This window comes from Metopolophium dirhodum, chromosome 1, assembly GCF_019925205.1.
Source record: "Metopolophium dirhodum isolate CAU chromosome 1, ASM1992520v1, whole genome shotgun sequence".
NCBI lineage: Eukaryota > Metazoa > Arthropoda > Insecta > Hemiptera > Aphididae > Metopolophium > Metopolophium dirhodum.
The window spans coordinates 2,504,177-2,527,337 of NC_083560.1; the positions used below are offsets into that span (position 1 = coordinate 2,504,177).

Sequence of the window (23,161 nt, forward strand, 5' to 3'; positions counted from 1 at the left end):
CCTTCCCCCTTAGTGCCATCATGTCAATAAGAACAGAATAGTAAAGAACACAATTAAAGATATATTTAATATCTGTGATAAAGCATAAATTCTGATCATGATTATATGCTCGGTTACATTTTAAATTTTACATTGTTTTATTTGGGTCTATTAGGTTGGCAACAAAGAATTCAGAAATGAAAAATATTAATTTTGTAAAAATTAAATATTAATCTATACTCTCATTACAATTTTACCTTATTAAAAAAAATTATAACTAAGCCAAAATTTTAACATATTTTAATTTAATTTTATATAATGTAAGTATGTGTATTATTATTATTATATCATTAAAATAAAATCATAACATCCCTAACCACTAGATATTGCACTGTAAATTACACATTAAAATTTAAGTTCAAAAAAAACGTTGGGTTTTAATGATAATTATTTTATTTGGTTGAATTGAAAATGATTGCCTGTACTAACTTTTTAAATATATATATTTTTTAAACTATTTCTATCAGTTTAATATTATGTCAACATTTCAAACAGTTTCGCGCCATTTCTTAAATATTATACATTTATTTTTCTATATTTTATATTTCTTTAAGTAATAATATAATAATAATAATGAAATTTAATGCAACAACAACATAAATAATACAAAAAAGAATAACATAAAATATCATAGGTTACATTTTGGCCATAAAAGCAAAGCTTGTGCTGGGGGAGCGAGTTTTCATCACCTTAAGAATACAAAAAAATATAATTGAAAAAACAATCTGTTATTTAAGTACAGTTTCTTATAACAGTCTTATTATAATGATATAATCTTTGAAAAATCCTTAGACTTAAGATGGGGTTTAAATGACATTAAATTATCAAACTGATTAATATAAATATTTAACAAACGACATAAATCAAGACCCGTATACAAGACACTTTTCTGATGACACCATAGTATTATTAAAAGGAAAATCAGATGACCTGTTATTTAAATTAGGTAATACATAGATTAAATTATAAAGGCGTAGTTTGATGGTATATATATGCCAAGAGTCAGCATTCTGCACTTCAATATTTCGACATTGTTGCATAATGGGCATTTAAAATAGTAGCCTGTATTTAAGGCCAAATCTTGAACACATTCTCGGTGAAACCAAGCATCACCTTTGTAACACGGTGCCCAAATAGAAGTTGGTACCGAAGACCGTACAACATCATTTTTACAAATAGCACATTGAGTAGAAGTAGACTTTTTTAACTCCGATAAATCTATAGTTGGCTTAATACGATGTTGTTGGCAAAACGATCTAAAGATATTTTTTTCAATAAGAATGATATAGAAATAGGTTTACAAATATAAAATTAAATACGTACTTAAATGACTGAAAGTATTGATGCATTGATCCGTTTTTCATGCCACAAGGTAGATGAAACACTTTTTGACATTTTCCTCGACAGCATAATATGGAAGCGCCTTTTTTTTGCAATAAAAGCAATTCTAAAACAACAATGATGATGTAACTATAATCATAACAGCAATTAGGTTGTAGCTTGGGGGGGGGGGGGGGGCTTAGCCCTCCCTGATTGAATTTAAGCCCCCCCCCCCATATTTACTCATATTATATTAAACCTTGTTTTAGTTGATCTAATATTAATTTATCATGTTTTATTGATAAATTGTGCTAAACAATTTTATTAAATGTTTGAATGTACTTTAAAATAATATTTGACATATACTTTTTTACTTTTTAAAATTAATTTGTAAAGAATAACTCTTAAGATTTATGAAGTGTTTGCAGGATTCCATAAGATCAGAAATTATTGTTACCAAAAATGTTTTAAAAGTTATTGATTTGGAAATTCTGCAAAACCCCTTAAGTTCATTGAAAAACTAACAAATTTTTCCAAATTATTATAAACTATTCATTATAGCAATATCTTTGCTACTTAATATGAAAAGTCATTTTCGGCCTATGCGAATATTGAAAACATTGATGAGATAAACAATTTATGCTACAAGAATGATTTAGTTGTGTTCTTCCACCCTTTCTCCCTTCTATTGCAAGTTTTTTTCAATTCTTTGTAAGTTCCTTTATCTAAATCTAACATGATTTGTTTCATATAAGACCGTCTTCCTGGTTTTCTTTCAATTTTCAAATATTTTCAACTATTGATGTCTATAATACTACACACTGTATAATATAGGAAGAACATACTTGCTTAGATGCTCGAGACAGTTCAGCTCTTATGTCTTTTAATAAAAATCCATATATTCCATCATTGTCTGCACCATTTTGAATGGACCTTGATGATAATAGCTGAAAACAAATTTATAGTTATATTTTACTAATAATATATTAATGTTTTATTAAATCCACTTACAATACAAAAATGATGAATAACAACATCATCCAATTTGAATAGTGGTCCATATAGCTGTTCACTTATCTCCTTACGTCCACACACCATACATGATTTCTTATCCCTTAAACTGAGCTCTACCTTCACAGGTCTGGGTGTGGGTTGACGAGCTGTTGGCTTCAACGCATTACCTGTTAAAATTATATCATTTCATTCAAATTCAGTTTTAAAAATTAACAATAGTTGTTATATTTTAAATAAGTAAATCAACATTTTCAAGCATTTAATTATGCAACTGTTGCACATTATCTATTTAGAGTAATCATTTTTCATCACCTTTTTTTTTTTAAATTGGTGTGACAGAAAACTTATTTTCTAAACTGATAAGAATACAACACCTTCTAGATATTGAGAAAATTATATAGGATACGATATGGAGACGACATAATGAGCTAAGAAATAAATTGAAATATCATCGGGACAAGGTGACTTAGAAATTTTAAGGAAACACACTCTATCGACCATCAGTAACTGAGTTAACTGAAATGCAACTATGAGAGGGTAGATACTGAGAGAGTGTTCATGCATTACAGGGTTGGATTGGGGAGGAATTTCTGTTAGAGGTTTAGTTTTATATACTGATGAAAAATATTTTATGATAAGGTCGAATATGTCCTCATCATTTCTGGCTATTTCCACATCTAAATGTAGAGACTTAGAAATAGTTTGAGAACGCGTATTGTAAGATACCCACTTCCAAAAATATTTAGGATCAGTCCCGTACGTTCTGAACAATGTATGAACTCATTAAACACTAATTTTTATTGAGATTTCTTTTGTGATCTTTTTTTTTTTAACTAAAAACCATGTATAAAAGAGAAGCTTTTAATAATAGAGCATCCTGTAATAGATGTGAGAAAATGTGTGCACTTAGGTATACCTGATTTTATCTTTAGCCCACAAAAGAGATGTAATAATATTATGTTCAGCAATACATACTATATACATATATACTTTTTAACTCAATATTCAATTATGTCCTCCATAGGTACCATATTAATTAATTAAAATGTATAATGATACTTAAACCAAGAATTAATAATGTTTATGCAAACTTAATTTAAAGTAATATATTTTTAACTTAACAATTTATTAATATGGATATTAATTTTAAGCTCAACACTGGTAGTAAAAATTAAGAATATTACATTGTATTTCTTTTTTTGACTTTTATTTTTATTAAATAATTACGAATAGTTAATTTGGTGTTCTTATTTTTTAACTAGTAAAATTAGTCATTTACCTATTAAATACTTTTAAATTCTCCAAAAAATCAATCCAAAACTCATAAATTTGTGTGACTTTGTAGATTAAACTTCATAAAGGGCATTGTTATACAGTACATGTTATTCATTTTTCCAAATAGAAGATACAAAATTAAACTGTAATTATTGTTACTTATATTGTTTAGTTGTATACATATTTTATCATAGTGGTTTAAACACTTAAAAATTTTTTATTATAGATATAGAAAGGGACATAGGTATGAATGAAATAATACTATTTTCTAAAATTATTGAGAAACATAATCTATAAATTATTAATTGAAATGTAATTGCATTTTATCATTAGTGGTGCCTACAAAATATAATATTTCAGACTGTTGTTTATGGGTGCTGCAGAACCATACTCTTGCCCCCACAGAAAAATTACCGTGGGTGCTAGTGTCCTCCCCTCTCAAATACAACCACTGGTTGTAATGACCCAATCTAATGATTTATGCATGGTTTTATACATGACAAATTATATAGCTGGAATAATAACAATAATAAGATAAATATGTTTTTCCACGACAAAACATTAATTGTACGTTCTATAGTTACTTAGCGACTAGCGACAGTTCCAGAAAAAAAAAATCAAAAATTGAACGTCCAAAATTCGCGAGTAAGCACCGAAATTCGAGAGCAATTTTTGAAAATAAAAATTCCGGCAAACCGGACGGTGGATACTCACTTGTTCTAGAAACCGGCGCCATGGATATAATGAATATTTGTCCTCGTGTGGATACCCGGTCGTCTCCTCTTCCGTTGCTCTGATGGTGACAACGAAGAAGAATGCAATTTGACTTGTAGTGGCTGATTCCGATTTTTGACTAGGTACTTGCTACACTAAAATTACGGCAGAGGTTACTGATGAGTGATGACGGACGATCACCGCTCGGAAGCACTGACACTTTGTTGTAGTGGAATTCTAAAATATTATTAAACATTCATTTATATTTTCATAAAAATTGTAATGTATGTCATCTACCAGTACGATATTATTATATTTTACGATTAAAATTAATATTTTATTCAGATTTTTTTCACGTGAATACCTACTTAATTTCTTCTATTTTGGAAACCTTTTTTCTAATATTATTCACTATATACGTAGGTGAGTACACTTAGCCAAATTAATTTTAATACGCAAATTATATAAATTATAACACATGTAAATTTACATGATTGTTGATTTTAATAACTTCTAAGTCTTGTACAAAATTAATATGCATTCACTGATACCATAGATTAAATAACACTTTAATATAATATGATATAGGCAACACCAATGCAGCCATTTGTCACTCATTATTCGGATTTTATAATAGTTTGTACTATCTATGGTGTTATTTAATCTACGCTTTAAATTATTTAATACTATAAAACGTTTCAACAAAAAATTTATTCACAGGGACCCCTCTTGGGAAACTGTACCCAATGCTTTTGCCAAGCTCTCAGAAAGGCGAAGAAAATGCAGTATAGAAACATGTCTATGTCCATACAACGAAGAGTATCAACTCCCATCGTAAGTAATTTTTTTTTATAACAATAATAGTTTTAATTATTAAGCAAAAAGAACTGGGAATTCAAATATTTTTTCCAAATTAAAATAGAACTTTTAGAAGTACAGTGTACTGTCGGTAACTCAAACATTAAAACTCGACACCTCAAACGAATAAAATTCACTACCAAACACCAATAACACAAGATTTTGATGACTTAAATTTTTTTTCTATGAGCTTCGAGTTACCGAGAGTTTACTGTACATATTTTTATCATCTACATATTGGATTAAATGCACAAAAAAGCAACCAGCTTTAAACTAACAGCATTAATTAATCCATATTATGTACGTAAATAACATACAAAATATTTGTGAAATTGACATATTAAAGTAAATTTAATTCTTATTCAAAAATATTCAACTTTTTGTTATAATATAGATAAACTTAAAATTTAAAAAAAAAAAGAAAAATTAAAATAAATATGAAAAAATAATAATACATGTTGCGTTAATATATATTATTTTTTATTTTCTAAGCAGCGGACCATGGGAAAACCTTTTGTGCAATTCATGTGGATCAAATGGAACACATAGGTTGTGCAGTTATCTTGAACAAGAGTGGTGCTGTTCAGTTTGCAAAGGAGTTTCAGGTATGATTTATTATTATTGCATTAATTTGTTATATATGCTAAATATATGAAACTCATTTAAAAAAATCAATAACCAACTGATTAATACATGTCTAACCTAACACAAATTCCTAAAATAAAGGAAGAGGGATTTCGGCCCAGGAGAATAAAAAAGTACTGGCCCACATACTAATTTACCATATATTACATTTTAGCCAAATGTATTACTATATACATTGATACTAGCTTTGAACAGCTAATGTTTACAATAGTTTACACATTGACAATATTGTCTAAGTACCAATATAACACAATACAAGTGGATAATTTGAATTATTAATGTTAAAATAATTTAATATTTCATTGGAAATCTTATTCAATAATAGTGTGCTTTTAGACATGAGTATTTTAATAATAATTATCTATTTCGTATAGAACATATTTTTACTTTCCATTCTTGCAATTTTATAAGTTAATATTTGAGCTAATTTTTATAAAAAAATTTACTAATCTATGTAGGTAATTGTATTAATTTACATTTGGACATTCTATTTGTAAACACGTTTTTCTAAATTTTATTTAATATTTATTATAATATAGTATACAGAAAATATGTAATTATACATGTCAACATAATTACTACAGCGCTTATAGATATTCAGATAACATAGCGTTTGGATATGTAAATACATGCTTTTAATTGCTTAAATTACCTACCAGTCTGTTAACCACCAAATAATATATTTTCATACTATAATAAATTGTTCAACTATTTTTAGTGTATATCTGACGATGAACAACAAGTTGAGCAAATGCCTCAAATACAGTTGCCAATAATATCTAGTTACGGATCAATTCAAGAAGGCTTTATGAGTGATTTTTTTAACAGGCATGGATATCCTGTTTTTGCAAACCATTCAATGAGTAAGTATTCTAATTAAAATATTATTAAATACTTATAATATATAGGTAATAAAATATTATGTATGATATATACGTGTGATAATTATAATTTAAATTGTATGTTATTATACTATACAACGTCTCATATAAGAGTCACTTCAGGAAGCGATCAATTTTTTTCCTGTTCCATCAGGCCCAGAATGTCATAAACAGTAATTGAATAGCCCCAGTTAATACTTTAAGATTGACATGCCATACTCTCAATTAAATCGGTTTTCATTTACGTTAGTTTTTGACAACTGTCCATGGACGGAAAATGGCATACTATTAGCTAGGCGATTGAAATAATGAAGTGAAGTTCAGTGCGCGTTAGCATTGCCAATTTCCATAACCTATTTCTGTGAGGTTACTCTTATAAAAGAAAAATATGGAAAATGCATTTTTTTTAATCTGTATGAATACTAGAATCTAGAAAATATAAACGCATATTTTTCAGAATATATCAAATTTATAATATTGATATTGCATATGATGTTTAAAATTTAAATAGATTGTGCGAATATTGTTTTTTATTTAGTATTGATAAGATTGAGTATATAATATATATATTTTGTCATTTTTCAGGTACCTATTGATTTAATTTCAGATGATGACGATGATTAAATATTGTGATAATGTTCAAGTTAAATGACGTTTACTATGTGGCAAGTTATACAATTGAAGACAATAGATAGATTTTTTTCACATCATTTTATTTTCTGCAATGTATATTATAATATAAGCTAGGTACCTAATTACTAATTTGATTCATCAATCAGAAATTAAATCTTATAGTTTCTACACAGTTTTATGTATTGTAGCTATTACTTATTCAGTTATAAAAATGTGTTTAATTTAATTGTTTATTTAAAATATAATAATGATTTCTCAGATTAATTAAGCATCAAATATTAATTACCTACCTATTGTTAAGCCTATATTTTATTTTCGTTAGGTGAATCATTTAGTTACTATTTATATTAATACTAATTGATACGCATCCAATTACAAAACCCGTTCTGTGTATACGCACTCGGCAGTAAAATATATATTATTTTCGCATGGACGTAGTTTAAAACATAATTGGTTTGTGCTCAAAATACGTGTTTTATTCGCTTTTGGGTAGTATTTGGGCCATATTTTGAGCGTATAACAGCTATTGAGCTATGTATAATTAAAGTACCTAGCGGTGTAGTTTGAACTTTTCACCAGGATGCTAGAATAAAATACATTTTATGTATCTACATGTCCACATTCAAATTTAATACCATACAATTACAGTGACCCACTTCTGACCTACTGTACAGCAAGCGACACCAACTTATCCACTTTTTTTAAAAATATTTATTAGCATTCAACAAAAAGTTATTAAAGCTTAACAATATTCACAGGTTTTATTAGGACATTTATTTGAAAAGAATATTTTTAAATTTTATTGTAGTTTACTAGTTTTGGGTAACGTATATTATTCATATAAATTGGATTCTTAATTTGTTAGGAATATTGGACGGACAGTTCAATAATGATCATAGGCGTGCGCACGGGGGATGCCGGGTATGCCATGGCATCCCCTGCGGAGGTCATCTTTATCATAGTTTATGGTTGTAAATATTTTGATCAAAATTTAAAACATTTTGGTTTTTGACCAAAATATTTTTATTTTTACTTACAAAAATGTTTAGAGTTTAAATGATATCTAATATCAATTAGATTGCGAATGATGCTCATATTTTCTATAGATAATAGCTGATAGTAGATACCATAACCATGATGTTGGCATAATAGCTTGATTATGTGAATTATTATTTTTACATTATCTTAAATCGTGTTCACAAACGACCACGGTTACCACGGTCCGCGATATAGGCATATACATGATAAAATAATGTTCTTTTATCATGGGCATATATTTAATCATATCTCATATTCTCATTGTCACTATTAACATTATCAACATTCTCATCATGACATTACACCACAGAATTTTATAAAAAAAACGTTATTCTGTCATTATTCTAACACACAATAATCATGGCAGCTAAAAGTAAAAAATTGAAAACTTTGCATGAGTTTTTTATGCCAAACACATCAAAACGAAATTCCGGTAAGTTTATATTAATTATATTAGTACTTTAATATAATATAATCCACATATCCACAGTCTATACATATTATGTAAGCTGTTTTATTTAACTTATGAATTAATAATATTCATTTTATTAATTTAGGTGACAATGATCTAGATGATCCAGTAACATTAGAACAGTGTAGTCAAACAGTTGTAGAATCCGAAAAAATTACTGTACATGAGCTGTTAGGTATTTATTTACAATTATTTTAATAATGTATTACCTAATGTTTATGTTCAGTTCTAGACTGTATTTATAGATGCATTGTCTCTAGTTAAATATTTAATTTATAACTTATAATATATTATGTAATATGTATATCCTAATTCCTAATGATTTTGTTTCATAAATGTCTTATATTGTGAAATACCCTGTGGCCTGTATGGCTGTATATTAACATATTAGTTAGTAGTAACTTAGTACCTGTCTATTGTCTAATATGTATTTATTTAATAACATTGATGTTAAATGTTGTAATTAAATATTTTGTATATAACTTAAAAAAATTGTGTTGTTTATTTTTTTTGTGTTGCTCTGTAAGAGTTAATATAATAAATAAATTATAGTTTATAAGGTATCTATTATTTAATCAGTGAAATTGCAAGACATACATTTTTTTTTGTAGGTGAGTAATTTTTACGCTTGAGTTTTAATATGACTTTAACCTGACATATTTTTGCTTATAGTAGGTAAGTTTTATTTGAACTTTTAACAAAGTTTAAAAGTTTTAATAATGTTAAACTTTTTTTGCATTTATCATGATGCATTTCAAATTTCAATATCATTACCTAACATAGTAACATGTACATATTTATCAAAATGAAATAAAGTAAACATTTTTATAAGTACCTAGTACCTACCTATTTGTGTTGCTGTCTTTTATTTAGCATAGTATATTTGACAAGGATGTTGCATGATTGTATTATATTAGGTACATATAAATTAACAAGTATTTTACTTTTCATCTTTTTCTATTTTAATATAATAATACAGTATTCTGTATCTTTAAATAATTATTAGACTCAGTATGTGACCATTATGATTGTGACCCTGAAGATCCAGCGAATACAGATAATACAGCACCAACTTATCGATTAGAGCGAAAACAGAGAATACATAAAGGGCCATTCCAGCCAAAATTAAAAATGTATCCCAGGACACAATTCGGTAATAGAGCTCGAAGTTTCCAAAGCGCCTGGTATGATGATTTTAGCTGGCTAGAATATAGTTTGAAACTTGATAGAGCATTTTGTTTTGTGTGCCGAATGTTTAACACAGCTTCTGGGTTAAATGTTGGGCAGATAGATTTAGCTTTTACAAAAAAAGGTTTTCAAAATTGGAGTTCTGCTACTACAAAATTTAAAAAACACCAAAATTCAAAAACCCATAATTTCACCATGACAGCGTATCACAATTTTTTGAGTTCAAAACCAATTGACGTCACCTTGGATGAATCTAGAGAGCTGGCCATAAGTGAAAGAGAAAAACAGAGGTTATACAATCGAAGCATCCTGCATAGATTGATAGACATAACATTGTGTTTAGCTAAAAGTGGCAAACCATTTCGTGGACACTTTGAAAATGATTCCCATGTGTGTAAAGGTTTATTTTTAGATATTGTGGACATATTGAAAAAATATGATTCAACATTACAAACACATTTACAAAAAGGGCCACAAAATGCCAAGTATATAAGCAATCATATACAAAATGATTTATTGGCTTCTATTAATAATGTAATGAAACGTTGTATTGAAAAAAAAGTAAGTAACCGTCTTGTTACGATAATGGCTGATGAGACTAGCGATGTGGGACATCACGAACAGATGTCTGTGGTTATACGCTACTTTGATGACGAAGCATGTAAACCTGTTGAACAGTTTATTGGCATCCAACGTTTGACTGCAGTAGATGCCAATACTATATTTAATAGTTTATCAAACAAAATTGCTCAGTTTAATATTAATTGGAAATCAGTCATAGCTGTATGTTTTGATGGAGCCTCAGCTATGTCTGGAAAATTTAACAGTGTACAGGCCAAAGTCAAGGAAATTAATCCATGCGCATTGTATGTTCACTGTTATGGCCATTGCTTAAATTTAACCTTGGTTGATAGCTTAGGGAATAAGAACCGGATTATATTTGATTTTTTTGGCTGTGTTCAACTTATATACAGTTTCATTGAAGGAAGTCCAACGAGGCACGCTGTTTTTGAAAAAATTGTTCAAGAAACAAATTCTAAATTGAAAACTCTTTCAACCAGGAAACTTTAAATATTATTAGTTCAATAGGCCGCTTAATACAACTGAAAGCTGAACAGTTTGATATTGATTTGCTATCTCAAACATTTTCACTCAATAATGATGAATTAGAAGGCGAGCAAAGTCTTCTACGTTCCATGCCAGATTTTATACCAGGCACATCAACTAAAACAATTTATCAATGGTTGGAAAACTTATCAACAAGTCAAAACTTTTTAAACATTCATAAGGCATTGAAACTTTTTGTAACAATTCCAGTTACCAGCTGCTCATGCGAAAGAGCTTTTTCTAAACTCAGTTTGGTAAAAACGAAATTAAGAAGCCGTATGAAGCAGGAGAGATTAGATGATATGATGATGATTTTCATTGAACAAGAATTAGCATCGCAGATAAATCCCGAAGATGTAATTGACGAGTTTAAGAATCTGCATCCTTTTGAGAGAAGATTAGAACTCTAATACTATTTAATTTCTTTATAAATATTGTTAAATATATAATTAAAAATAATAATTAAAAACTATGTTTTGTATATATATTTGTGATGATTCTGATTTTTGGATTCGATACATTATAAATCATGCTCTTTGACTATCACCTTTTTATTTATAATATACAGAGTTATTGGGGAGTGATTTTTTTTGTATTGGGTTAGGTACTTTTAAAAATATTGGCATCCCCTGCGAAAAAAGTCTGCGCACGCCTATGATAATGATTGCAATAAACATTAATATTATAGACTATAATATATATGTAATATAGTTATTGGTCATATCCCATAGACAAGGCCGTTTCTGATGGGGGGTCCAGGGGGTCTGGATTTTTCAAAAATTTACGATTTTACGTATTTACTAACGCACTTTGCTTTCCTAAGTTTTCGTATTGGATTGTCACCTCTTATTAATTATGTTATTTTATCTTGTTATAATATTCTCTAAAGTAGTTTTGATGAAAATGTAAATTAATATATCTGTGACCAGTGTGACCTATATGAGGTGGTTTTACATAGCACGTCGGGGGATATTTTTAATTTGTGGAGCGAAGCGACGAGTGCCGATACACGCGCAGTCACTGCCGAGGGATATTAATATCACATTGTGATATCAAGCTGTGATATTGTGTAAATTTTGGTTTCAATTTACGAGTTTTTAAACAGCTAATACGATTATTAAAATCTATTAGCATATTTCCATCCATCATAAAAAACATACAATTTTAAAAATAATCAAAAAGTTTTTTCGATGTTTTTATTGAGGATATCACGTATTTTTGAAAAATTTACTGTTTTATAGTTTTTTTGGTATAACTTTTTAAGTAAAAAAATGCGAGCATTTTGGAATTGGACTTTTGTATTCGGTGCTTTAAAACACACATTAAAAAAAAAAAAAATCGAAAAAATCACGTAGGAACTAAACTGCATTTGTTCCAATACAACAATTGTTATTATTTTTAGATTATAAGCATTATAAAATGCATTAACTTTTTAATCGTAAACAATGGGTTGCCAAAATATAATAACACGGCGTAAAAAAGCTCACCGACAAGTGACAATCATTTTACTGACTTGGACGAGCGACAACGGTGTCATATAATCAGCAAAACATAGATGTTTTAAATACCAATACCAAGGTATATTGTTTCACCCCCCTCCCCTACCACTCACTCGAGATCACTTACTTTTCGACGGTTCAATAATAATTGTTGGGTTTCATCTCATCGCAGATGTTTGTAGATCTGTTCACGAATTTTGTATACTTATTTAACGTTAATATTATTTTTATAATATTTACTATATGCTCGTTGGTAGGTACATATATCATTTAAAATGGTATAGACTTTAATGATCACTTACTACGCACACAATTTACACGACCTGCATGCACACAAGTAAATAATTGCCTATATTGAACACCTTAAAAACCGTCGGTATTCATACCCCTGAAGTCAACTAAACGAACTATTGTATAATAATATTAAGGGTAATATTATGTAAAGCCGAACCAATCCGACTAAAATTTACGAATTTATAATAATACCTATAGGTACTAAATATGCACCTACCATACGAGACTAATCCAAAAATTAGAAATATTTATTATTATAATAATATTAGAATTTAAGCCAATTGTAATTTATTATAATTGGATAAGCGATAGTAAATTAATAAATAAACATTTAGCTGTAATTTGTTTTATTATTATTTTTAATAAAAATAGTATGTATTTTAAATCCATGGATTTAGAGAGCTTATTTTACCGGAAATTTATTAATTTTAAGTGCGTGAACGCATATTTTAAGAACATAATATTCATGATTTGTTAGTTTATAATGTAAATCCGTGCCCAACTTAAATGTGTAAATTACTAACTTAAATTCCGTGCTCAGCGATGACATTTTTTTAAGTTTTTATACTTTCATATTATTCATAAAATACACATTTTGCCCCCCCCCCCCCCCCCATATATGAACCCTTAATGGGCTCCTGGGTAACCAATATATATATAAATAATAATACGCATTAAATGAATGACAATAATATACTAAGTAACACGACAAGTGTGCGAATGATGGCCGGTGAAGACGTTTCTTCCCGAGCGCAACTCCAAATAATAATAATTAATAATTAGTAATTACAATGATAATAATAATAAATTACCTGTCGGCACATGAGCCGCGGTGGGTGGTGGGGTGGTGTATCGGCGGCGGCGGCGCTGGACGACGGCGAAGGACCGGATTACGTAACGCGCCATGTTACGTAATCCTAGCGATATGAACGGCGTCGCACGAGATACGCGGAAACGCTAACTTCGACGGTGGGCGACGAACTACACACACAATACCTACTCGCCTAATTTGCCGTGGATTGCAGCGCGTCGGGCTCAGGTCTGTCGATAAACTGACCAAAACCACAGCGAACAACCACAGACGTGTATTGCGAGGCGAACACGCGAGACCCAATCATAATACTCGACGCAATTGGTGACGGATCGATGAGAGTCGGCACAACGTCGGCGACAATAACAACCGCGAAAAACCAGCAGGGTGGACACGTTCGTCGAAAACCAACAACGCACTTGAAACTTAATAGGTACGCGAGTACGCGACACGAGGTGAACGGTCGCTCGACTCGGGCGCAACAGAAAGACAATTTAGTGTCGCCGGCGGCGACTTGGCCGGAGCCCGACGTCCACGGGCCGCGCGATGCGCGGTCTCGCGGATCGGTTGCCACACGGCGTAATGAAAACGGCGGCAAGTTCGAATAAAGTCAGTAGGTACCATGATCTTTACCTACAAAAGTAATGAATTGTAATTTACCTAGCTAATTTTCCAGTATGATATCGAGTTGTCATCAGTTATTATAGATAATTAGGAAAAAAAAAAAAAGATAATTATATTATATTATATAGAATGACATATCGTATGATTCTGAAACCCTATTTTAGACTTATATTGACGTAGGAACTATCGCACTCGCAATTTGGTAATTAAGATAGGTGCATCACATAAACAACACTTGTCACCCTAACAACATAGTAGATACATTATATTACAAGTATACGACGACGATTAACGCGATAAAGTGATGCACGGTGAACTTAAGAGGACCCCACGGGAGAAAATACCGTACAAACATATACCAATTTCGTTCCAATAATACGGCTTACTGAATGGTTTTAGAGCAAAATATCTTGGTTAAAAGTTGTAGAGGAGATCTAATTTTATATAAAAATCTGTAACAACCCCTTCAAAAACATTTAAACATAATTTCTAAATATATATTATTTTTTGTGTTAAAAATATAAGAATTAAAACATATCTTATAAAATAATAATTATTAGTGTATTATGCCAGATATACTGCGTCAAATAAGTCTATTTGGTGTAAACGGATGTGGCGACATCCGACAAATAATAAAAAGTTGCATTTAAAAATATCATTGTTTGTATAAAATATAATAATATAGGTACTTAGAACTTTCATGTACCAATAAATAATATTTTTAAATTATAACAAAATATGAATTTCAGATTACAAAATAATTATAAAATGTTCACATTTTTCAGCGAAATTATCAAAATTCTAACTTCATACGCACATAAATTATTATTTTGGATTTACGCTCAACTTTTTTTTAATTTCCACTAACAACAACTATTATGAGTAACCGTTTATTAAATTTGAGATATTTTAATATTATTTATCGACAATAATTCAAAAAAATCGAATATTTGTCATGGTTAGCTAAAACCACTCAAAAAGAGGCAAAATATTTTGAATATCATGTATATTAAAGTGTCATATAAATATTTGGTGTACATTTAAGGTATCAACGATTATTATTATTTTTTGACTTAAATCAAAAAAAACCTTATAGTTTTTGTCAAAAACTGGTTTTTCTTTGTGACAATGTATTTTTAATATTTTTCAATTAATTGCCATGATAACAATTATTTTTTAATTGGTATATATGTTATATTTTTAGCTAAAGCTTATTATCTATGGATATCTTAGTAAATTTTAATTTGCATTCCAAGTTAGATATGGTTATATTAAACCACCATGTCTTGTAAGTTTGTGCACTAAAAAAAAAAGAATTCTTAAATAAGCCATAAAAGGTTTATATCTTGAATCTGATTTCCATATGACACTTATTTATAACTATATAAACAGCAATAAGTCCTGCTTATAACATAAACATAATATTACTATAAAATGACCTTAATAGTAACATATATTTTAAATTTATAAATAATCAGTATAAGGACATCAATAAATCATGTTGATATTTCATACTATAATCATATTCATAGTTGTTGTACATTATACTTACAATATTATAGATTCATTTGCTTAAAGCTCGAGAAATTACAAAAAAAAGTTTAACTAGAGCAGATATATCATCTTCCGAAGACTATGATAATGTAAAAACCAAGCGGAAGAGTAAGTCTACAACATTAAAACGACATTGGGAATAAAAGATGAACATTTTAGTACAACATTTGCCAATCTAATAGCTATATTTGGGCATTTACAAACATTTACCGCCTATGACGTCTTTGCCAATTATTGTCTTTCATTGTACATAATATAATATTAATATGGAACATTATATTATAATTTATAAACTATAGCCTAATTTACAGTTACAGAAATTATTACTAAATAACTATTAAACAATGACTATACAATTGGTAACGATTGGGACAGTGTTGGAAATAATAATGACTTTAATATGAAAGATTTTTACAAGTTGATAATAATATAACAAAACCTATTGAATCTCAACCAGGTAAATTAAACTAATTATTTCTAATTAGCAAAACTTATAATTACATAATATGAATTAATCATGACTAGGTATTCTAAAAAGTTACGAGCATTTAAAAAAAAAAAATGACAATTTTAATTCATCTGCTTCTCCAGTTAACCAAGCATTAACTAAAACAGTTTCATTTTAATCAGTAGGGAGTAAATTACATTATATGACATAAATTAATAAAAAAAAAAACAATCATAAAAATTTGGTTAGTCCGTTGGCACACCTATAGTTTGGCATTGTATTTACTATAGGTTCCCGGAACTTAATTCAACTGCAGTCGCAGTTTCATTGATTGAGTTGATTAGGTACTATTAGGCGTCGCCATAGTTTGCTGCGTATAAGCCTACGTATAAACCTACGTATATACAATTTTTTTTTAATACTTACTAAAAATAAATTATTCTATTCTTTCTTATTTCGTACTAGTTTTTGTATTGGTTTAGGAAATTACAGGTTTGCTAAAGTAATGTCAATTAAATTGCTTAATTAAAAATTATTTATTTGTATATTTTGCCATTTTGGTATATTTTGAATTTTTTTTACTTAAAATTATTATAAAAAAAAACTGTGCTTAATAGCTACAGTGGCGGTTTTAGAGGGTCGCTTCACCTGTAATATTCACATCTACAAATCTATTAATATATTCACGTCTAGCCATAACAATGTGTAGGTATTTACTTAATATTACCAAACATTTCGTACACAATAAAAATATAATGAAAATATAGGTACTGCACACAATAATAAAATATAATATCAGAGAGAGAGAAAGGAAACTCACAGAAAAATCAAGTTAGAACGCAGTTAGTTACCAATAGAAAAATAGTAATACATTGTACTTGAGATAAATTACTAAACACGTTTAATCTTAAGTTGGTTCCTAAGAAAATTGAAGACGAGTAAAGGATGCAACCTTAATTTGTTAAATCGTTGGTACCTACCATATTTAAGTTTTTACATTTTGTGACGACGAAATGGCACGGACCGGTCAAATTATAGATTTCCCAGGCCGAATAGTTGCGCCAGACCACCCCTGCTACGACGTTTTATGCCGTTTCAGTCGAACCGCTATCGATAAAATTGTTTTGCCTGCCGTTGATGAAATAAACATACTGTTTAATATAATAATATAAAATAGTATTACTAATATTTATAGATGAATTAGGTACAAAGTTTTAAAGAAACAATAATAATAAGTAGCTGGTCGTAGAAAAAAAAAAATATTAATTCGAAAAAACAGACAAAAATAATACGAAATTAATTAATTTCTGTTTTATTCCTAGAATACAACATTGATATTAGGCCCCTTTGCACTATATTGTGTACTATAAATTGACCAGAACTAATTTTGATCAAGATTGAATAATTAATTTAAAAGGTGAGTTGTTTTTCGTACCACCGTGCAGGAAATGTGGTTATTGAGTTGAGACATACGTTACTGCAGGTGGCTATTGGTGCGACATTATTATGATATCTGTATTATTAGTATTAATATCATAATATTATGTACAATAAATTTAAATACACACGGTGTCCGGAGAATCAAGTGCCGCCGTCCCCCACCCGGGCGTGGCAGATACCTACGGGTGCCCAATCAAAAATCTGCCAAACCCTACACACACGTGTTCCTCCCCCTACCGACAACAGTAAAGTACAAAACCCAACCAGGCTAATAACCTCAGCTGTTGAAGCCTTAAACTTAATAAAAAAAAAAAAAAAATTTAAATACAAGGTATTGTAGGTAGGTATATAATACATAATAATATACGGCCCAGTATACTTCGCGTTATTATTATAGTTGAGTAGGTTTGAGTTATGAAATAAAATATGACATACCTACATTTTTAATCAATTTACGTCTAAAATTATTTTCTTTTTAGAACCAACAAAGCTAGTTTTCTTCTTAGCCTACAAATATCGCAACCCAATTTTGTGTCGCCACCCTTAGGTTGAGTAATGCTGCCACACTCATATGGTGGGGGTGTGGTGACCTAACCTAGCAGGTATGGATATTTTTTATTCTATTAGGACTTATGCGAAGGTGCACGTAGTTTGTGGTTGTCGTGTCATTTGTTACATTAGTGACATCAGCGGAACTGCGGAACCACCATTTATTGATTAGTACACAAACAAATCCTTAAAATATTTATAATATATTTTGTGTTAAATATTAAATCATATTAAATCATTGTGTGTACTACTACCACGGTTATATCTCAGATTAGTATAATATCTAAGTCACTTAGACTAAGCGAACGTCGTACCACCGCATGTTGTTTCCGTCTAGTATACTACTATACTAACGCATAACTGCATAAGTGTTTGGAAAGAACGTCGTTCATGAACACGAATTCACGAGTGAACATCACTCGTTTTTTTCAAATAGAGCGTAAAGGTGAATGACGTTTATATATTTATTGAATTTTTAAGACGTTCATATTTATTTATTATTTATTATTTAATAATTATTGATTGATACTATTATGATATAATATATTACGAATTATAAAAATAAAATAAATGAAATTCCAGTGGACATGCCTGCACATAAAACAACAATAATATTATGATTTCCACGAATTTATATTCATGTTTAAACGATACATTAAAATAAAATAAAATAAATTAAATTAACGCATTCATATTTTCAAAGAACATAAACGTGAACGTGGGAAAATTCAATTTTTTAGTGAACGTTCCGAACACTGTAGGTAATGCATAATATACTAAAATGTACTAGCAGTTCAAATTTTGTGTTGATAGCTTAAATATTGGAGTGAACTGAAATCTAATAATCAAAACTTAAATGTAAGAACATTATTTGTGTTTTGTCAGTGGTTTCTTACAATATTTTAATATTTAAGTCAGTCGAGTTAACTAAAAATTAAATGTAATATTAATTTTTTATGAGTTTTTGAATTCAAAATCTTTATAGAAATTCACCGGTAAATTACTAGACTAATAATTACTATATTATACTAAAATATTTGATGTGTAGTATTTTTATTTTATTTTAATAACAATATAATTATAATAATACACATTGTATTTATTGCTGTCAACGATTATAAGATATAATCTTATAACATTACAAAAATATATTATATTAACATACAATAATGTTTGACAGTTCTTGAATTGGAGAAATAAACAAACTTTAAAAAAATAGCAATGTTAAGACTAATGTCATTAGATAATCTAATTCATGTTCTACTCTGTAGAATTTAATTTGTAAAAATTAATGTTTATACTAATGTTAATTGAAGTATATTGTACTTTATAGTTAATATAACTTTTTTATTTTAGAATTAAATTGTCAATATGGATAAATGTTCAATTTGTTTATCTGATTTAAACAATACATGTTATACAGAAAAATGTATGCATTTATTTTGTTTTAAATGTTTAAAAAGATGGTCTAAGAAATGTTGGAAATTACGCAAATTTAAAAGTTTAGTAAAAACTTAAAGGTTATTAATTATTAAACATACCCATATCATTTTGTATCAAAAATGTTTTAATTTTTTTTCTCATTAAAAATAAGAAAATTAAGTAAATTTTATTTGTTAAAACATTTAGGAATTTATTGAATAGTTTCATACTTACCTATATTTACTCCTTAAACAACAGTTATGTTTTTATATATTTTAGCGTGATCCAACTTGTCCAGTATGTAGGGTGGAATTCAACTTCATTTTCCATTCATTTAATGATGAGAACATCCCTCAAACATACACGGTTCCAGGTCACATATTGGACTTATACCAATAACCATCGTAAGAAACTCATTAATACAATATTATAATGATTAAATTTACAATGTTTTTTTTCTAGTCCAAGACCAATAATAATAATTTGTGGTCGCATCTCAGTTTATAGTTTATACATTTCAACATTTCTTTTAAATTTCAGGTCAAGCAATGAGAATACCTAATGCATGGCTGAACATTTACCTGATAGAACTGACAGTTTTAGAGAGTCAATTAAATGTCTGAAGCTTTTTGTTAGTCACTTTACCATAAAGTAGCTTCCCTTATGACAATTGACAATTCCGCAGATTGATTCACAGTTAACTATTTATCTTAATTTTTTTTTAAATTTTAGTTTATTCTTGTATTAATTAACTAATTAAAATAATATTAATAATTGTTTAATAACTAATTGGTTTTTTTTAATTTTGCCACAACAATTATTTAAAAAGTACATAATTTGTGTATTGCTTGGAATTTGTATTTTTTAAATTAGATATTAAGGTAACATTAAAGCATGACAAAAGATTGTGAAAAGTATAGGTAATATTTATCTCGAAATGAAAAAAAGCAAAATTAATATTGAATTTCTCATTGACATTGGTAATTATTTATCTGCTGTTGATTTAGAACATTGATAAAGAGTTGCTATGATCTACAGATTCTATTGCAGATAGTTAAAAACATAGATATATAGGTAATTGAAACTGAATTGTATAGTGTAATTGTATTCACCATACAATGAACTTTAACCTAACCTTATTTCAGAAATAATAAAAAAAAAGCCAAAAAGGTACTTCTATCACCTATTTAAGCTTTACAATAAATCTATAGTAAAATCTTGGTAATGTTTATAAAAATGTAGGTATGGCATTAAGATTTTGCTCACAGCTAACATTACCAGTTACTGAATTACAATAACAACAGCTTAGGGATAATATTATATATAGAAATATATAAAAACAATTACCCAGGGATTACATTTAATCAGTAAATAAAACCAATTTAGCAAATTTGAAATAGTTTTTTAATAATGATTTATGTACTTTATAAATACTATGAAAATATACAACAATTAATGAAAATAATAAATACATAATAATATTATGTGTATGATGCATTGGTGTAAAACGGTTGAGAGAGGTAGGTACCTACTAATACAGGTAAAAGGTAAAAATACCTTACTTATGTTTAAATTTTTTTTTGGAGTGAGGTTACGGGCATACCTTATAAAGGTGGGTGGTGCTGTAGCCCATGAACCGTGGTGGTCAGTGGCGGGTGTTACACTGGGGTAGATGGTAGTGACTAGTGCACACTATAGGCTATCTACTAAGTTTAAATATCCAGGGATAAAATAACCAATGGTATAGGACAAAATATCCAATTAAAAAATAAGTTAAAAAGGAATATTAATAAAAATACTTATTTAATTAGATACATTGCATATTTTTAAATCAAATTTTAAAAACATTTAATAATATAACAATAAAATAATAATAATATTATGTCGCATACAATATTTCATAAATTAATACATAATTATATCTTTAGTTAGTGTTACACTAAATCGTAATGACATGTGTCAGTTATATATACTATTTAAATATAAACAGTCAGTTCAAATTAATAATAACAATAGCAGCCAAATCTTGATAATATTATTTTTTATCCACAATGTCTTAAAATATGGATGAGATAAAAACAGCAGTAACCAAAAACTTATTTCCTTGTTCTTTTTTCGATTTCGAAAACGTGTTTCAAGTTTCAATGCTTGTTTTGATAATATTAACAAATGTTGCACAATAATTTAATATCTTTTTTATAAGCATAATATCATCATAATTTGATAACAATATAGAAATAGTAGGCAGTAATAAACTAAATACATGTCTTTTCACCCATAGAGGGCAACTGCCCCAAGTTCCATGATAGTTATATAATCTTCCATAAATTCAATATCTTTTTTTTTAAAACGCATAATACCAATTGAGTCACACAATCTTACACATTTTGAAAAATTCACTTTAATATGATTCAATAAAAAGGTAATGGAATCATAAGTGGAATTCCATCTAGTTTCATTTGGAGTCACTAGATACACACCAAAACATTCTTTAATACTTTCTGCAACTTGAGTGGAGCAGTTTTGTTGGTTCCACAGATTAATAGTCTTAGCAAAAGTAGCTATAATTTGCTGTTTGCAGCTTTATAGTGTTGAAAATTTACCTTTTACAGAAGCCAATTCTTTTTCTATGTCCTGAAAGTATAAGATAAATCATTCAGTTTAAATTGCTATTTGCTAGATAAAAGATATACGTTAATAAAAATGTTATTTCTTACATTATATCGTATTTCATTACCTTAGATCTTCTGTTTTATCAAATAAGTCTGCAATATTTACATAAGCTTAACCATTTGTATTTTCATCACTTATATCATCAATTAAATTTTCCAAATCTTCACTATCAGTTAAAATAGTGATATTATTTTCAATTGGCGTATCAACAATCAACATAATTTTTTGACCATAAACTCTGAAAAAGGATATAACAACTATAGTTTACTCTGATTAAGACCGTTATTACTATGAACCAAATATAATAAATAATAAATTACATATAAATTCAACTCAATCATACATACAACTATTAACAAAATATGATCCATTATCTGTAGTTGAGTACACTATTTTATCATTCATGTAAAAAGAGTATATACTGGTTCCATTGCTCTAGCCAGTACATCAAAGTATATTCACCTTTCGAAGGTTTTATGATTTCTCATGAAACAATTTTCTTATTTTATTGTAATTAAAAAACGAATAACTGTAGATACTTGAAAATTTCACTAAATGTTTATATTAGAATTTTCTATACACCATACAATTTTGAAAATATTTTGAATCTTTTTGAGCTGTTTACGGACATTGTCAGTTTTCAATTTTTTTAGTTTTTTTTTC

At 28.4% G+C, this 23,161-nt stretch overlaps 1 protein-coding gene and 1 long non-coding RNA gene across 2 annotated transcripts; one reads left to right on the forward strand and one right to left on the reverse strand.

Moving 5' to 3' along the window:
* Positions 1–697: 697 nt before the first annotated feature.
* On the reverse strand, positions 698–14,272 carry LOC132937231 (PHD finger protein 7-like). The gene is given in 7 exon segments (XM_061004045.1): positions 698–1,295; positions 1,363–1,471; positions 1,474–1,486; positions 2,205–2,306; positions 2,371–2,540; positions 4,363–4,599; positions 13,790–14,272. Coding segments are annotated over 6 exon segments (714 nt in total). The 5' UTR covers positions 4,385–4,599; positions 13,790–14,272; the 3' UTR covers positions 698–997.
* Positions 8,704–9,452, forward strand: LOC132936942 (uncharacterized). Its single transcript, XR_009663558.1, has 2 exons — positions 8,704–8,850; positions 8,975–9,452. It is a non-coding gene; the product is annotated as an uncharacterized LOC132936942 (long non-coding RNA).
* Positions 14,273–23,161: the final 8,889 nt, after the last annotated feature.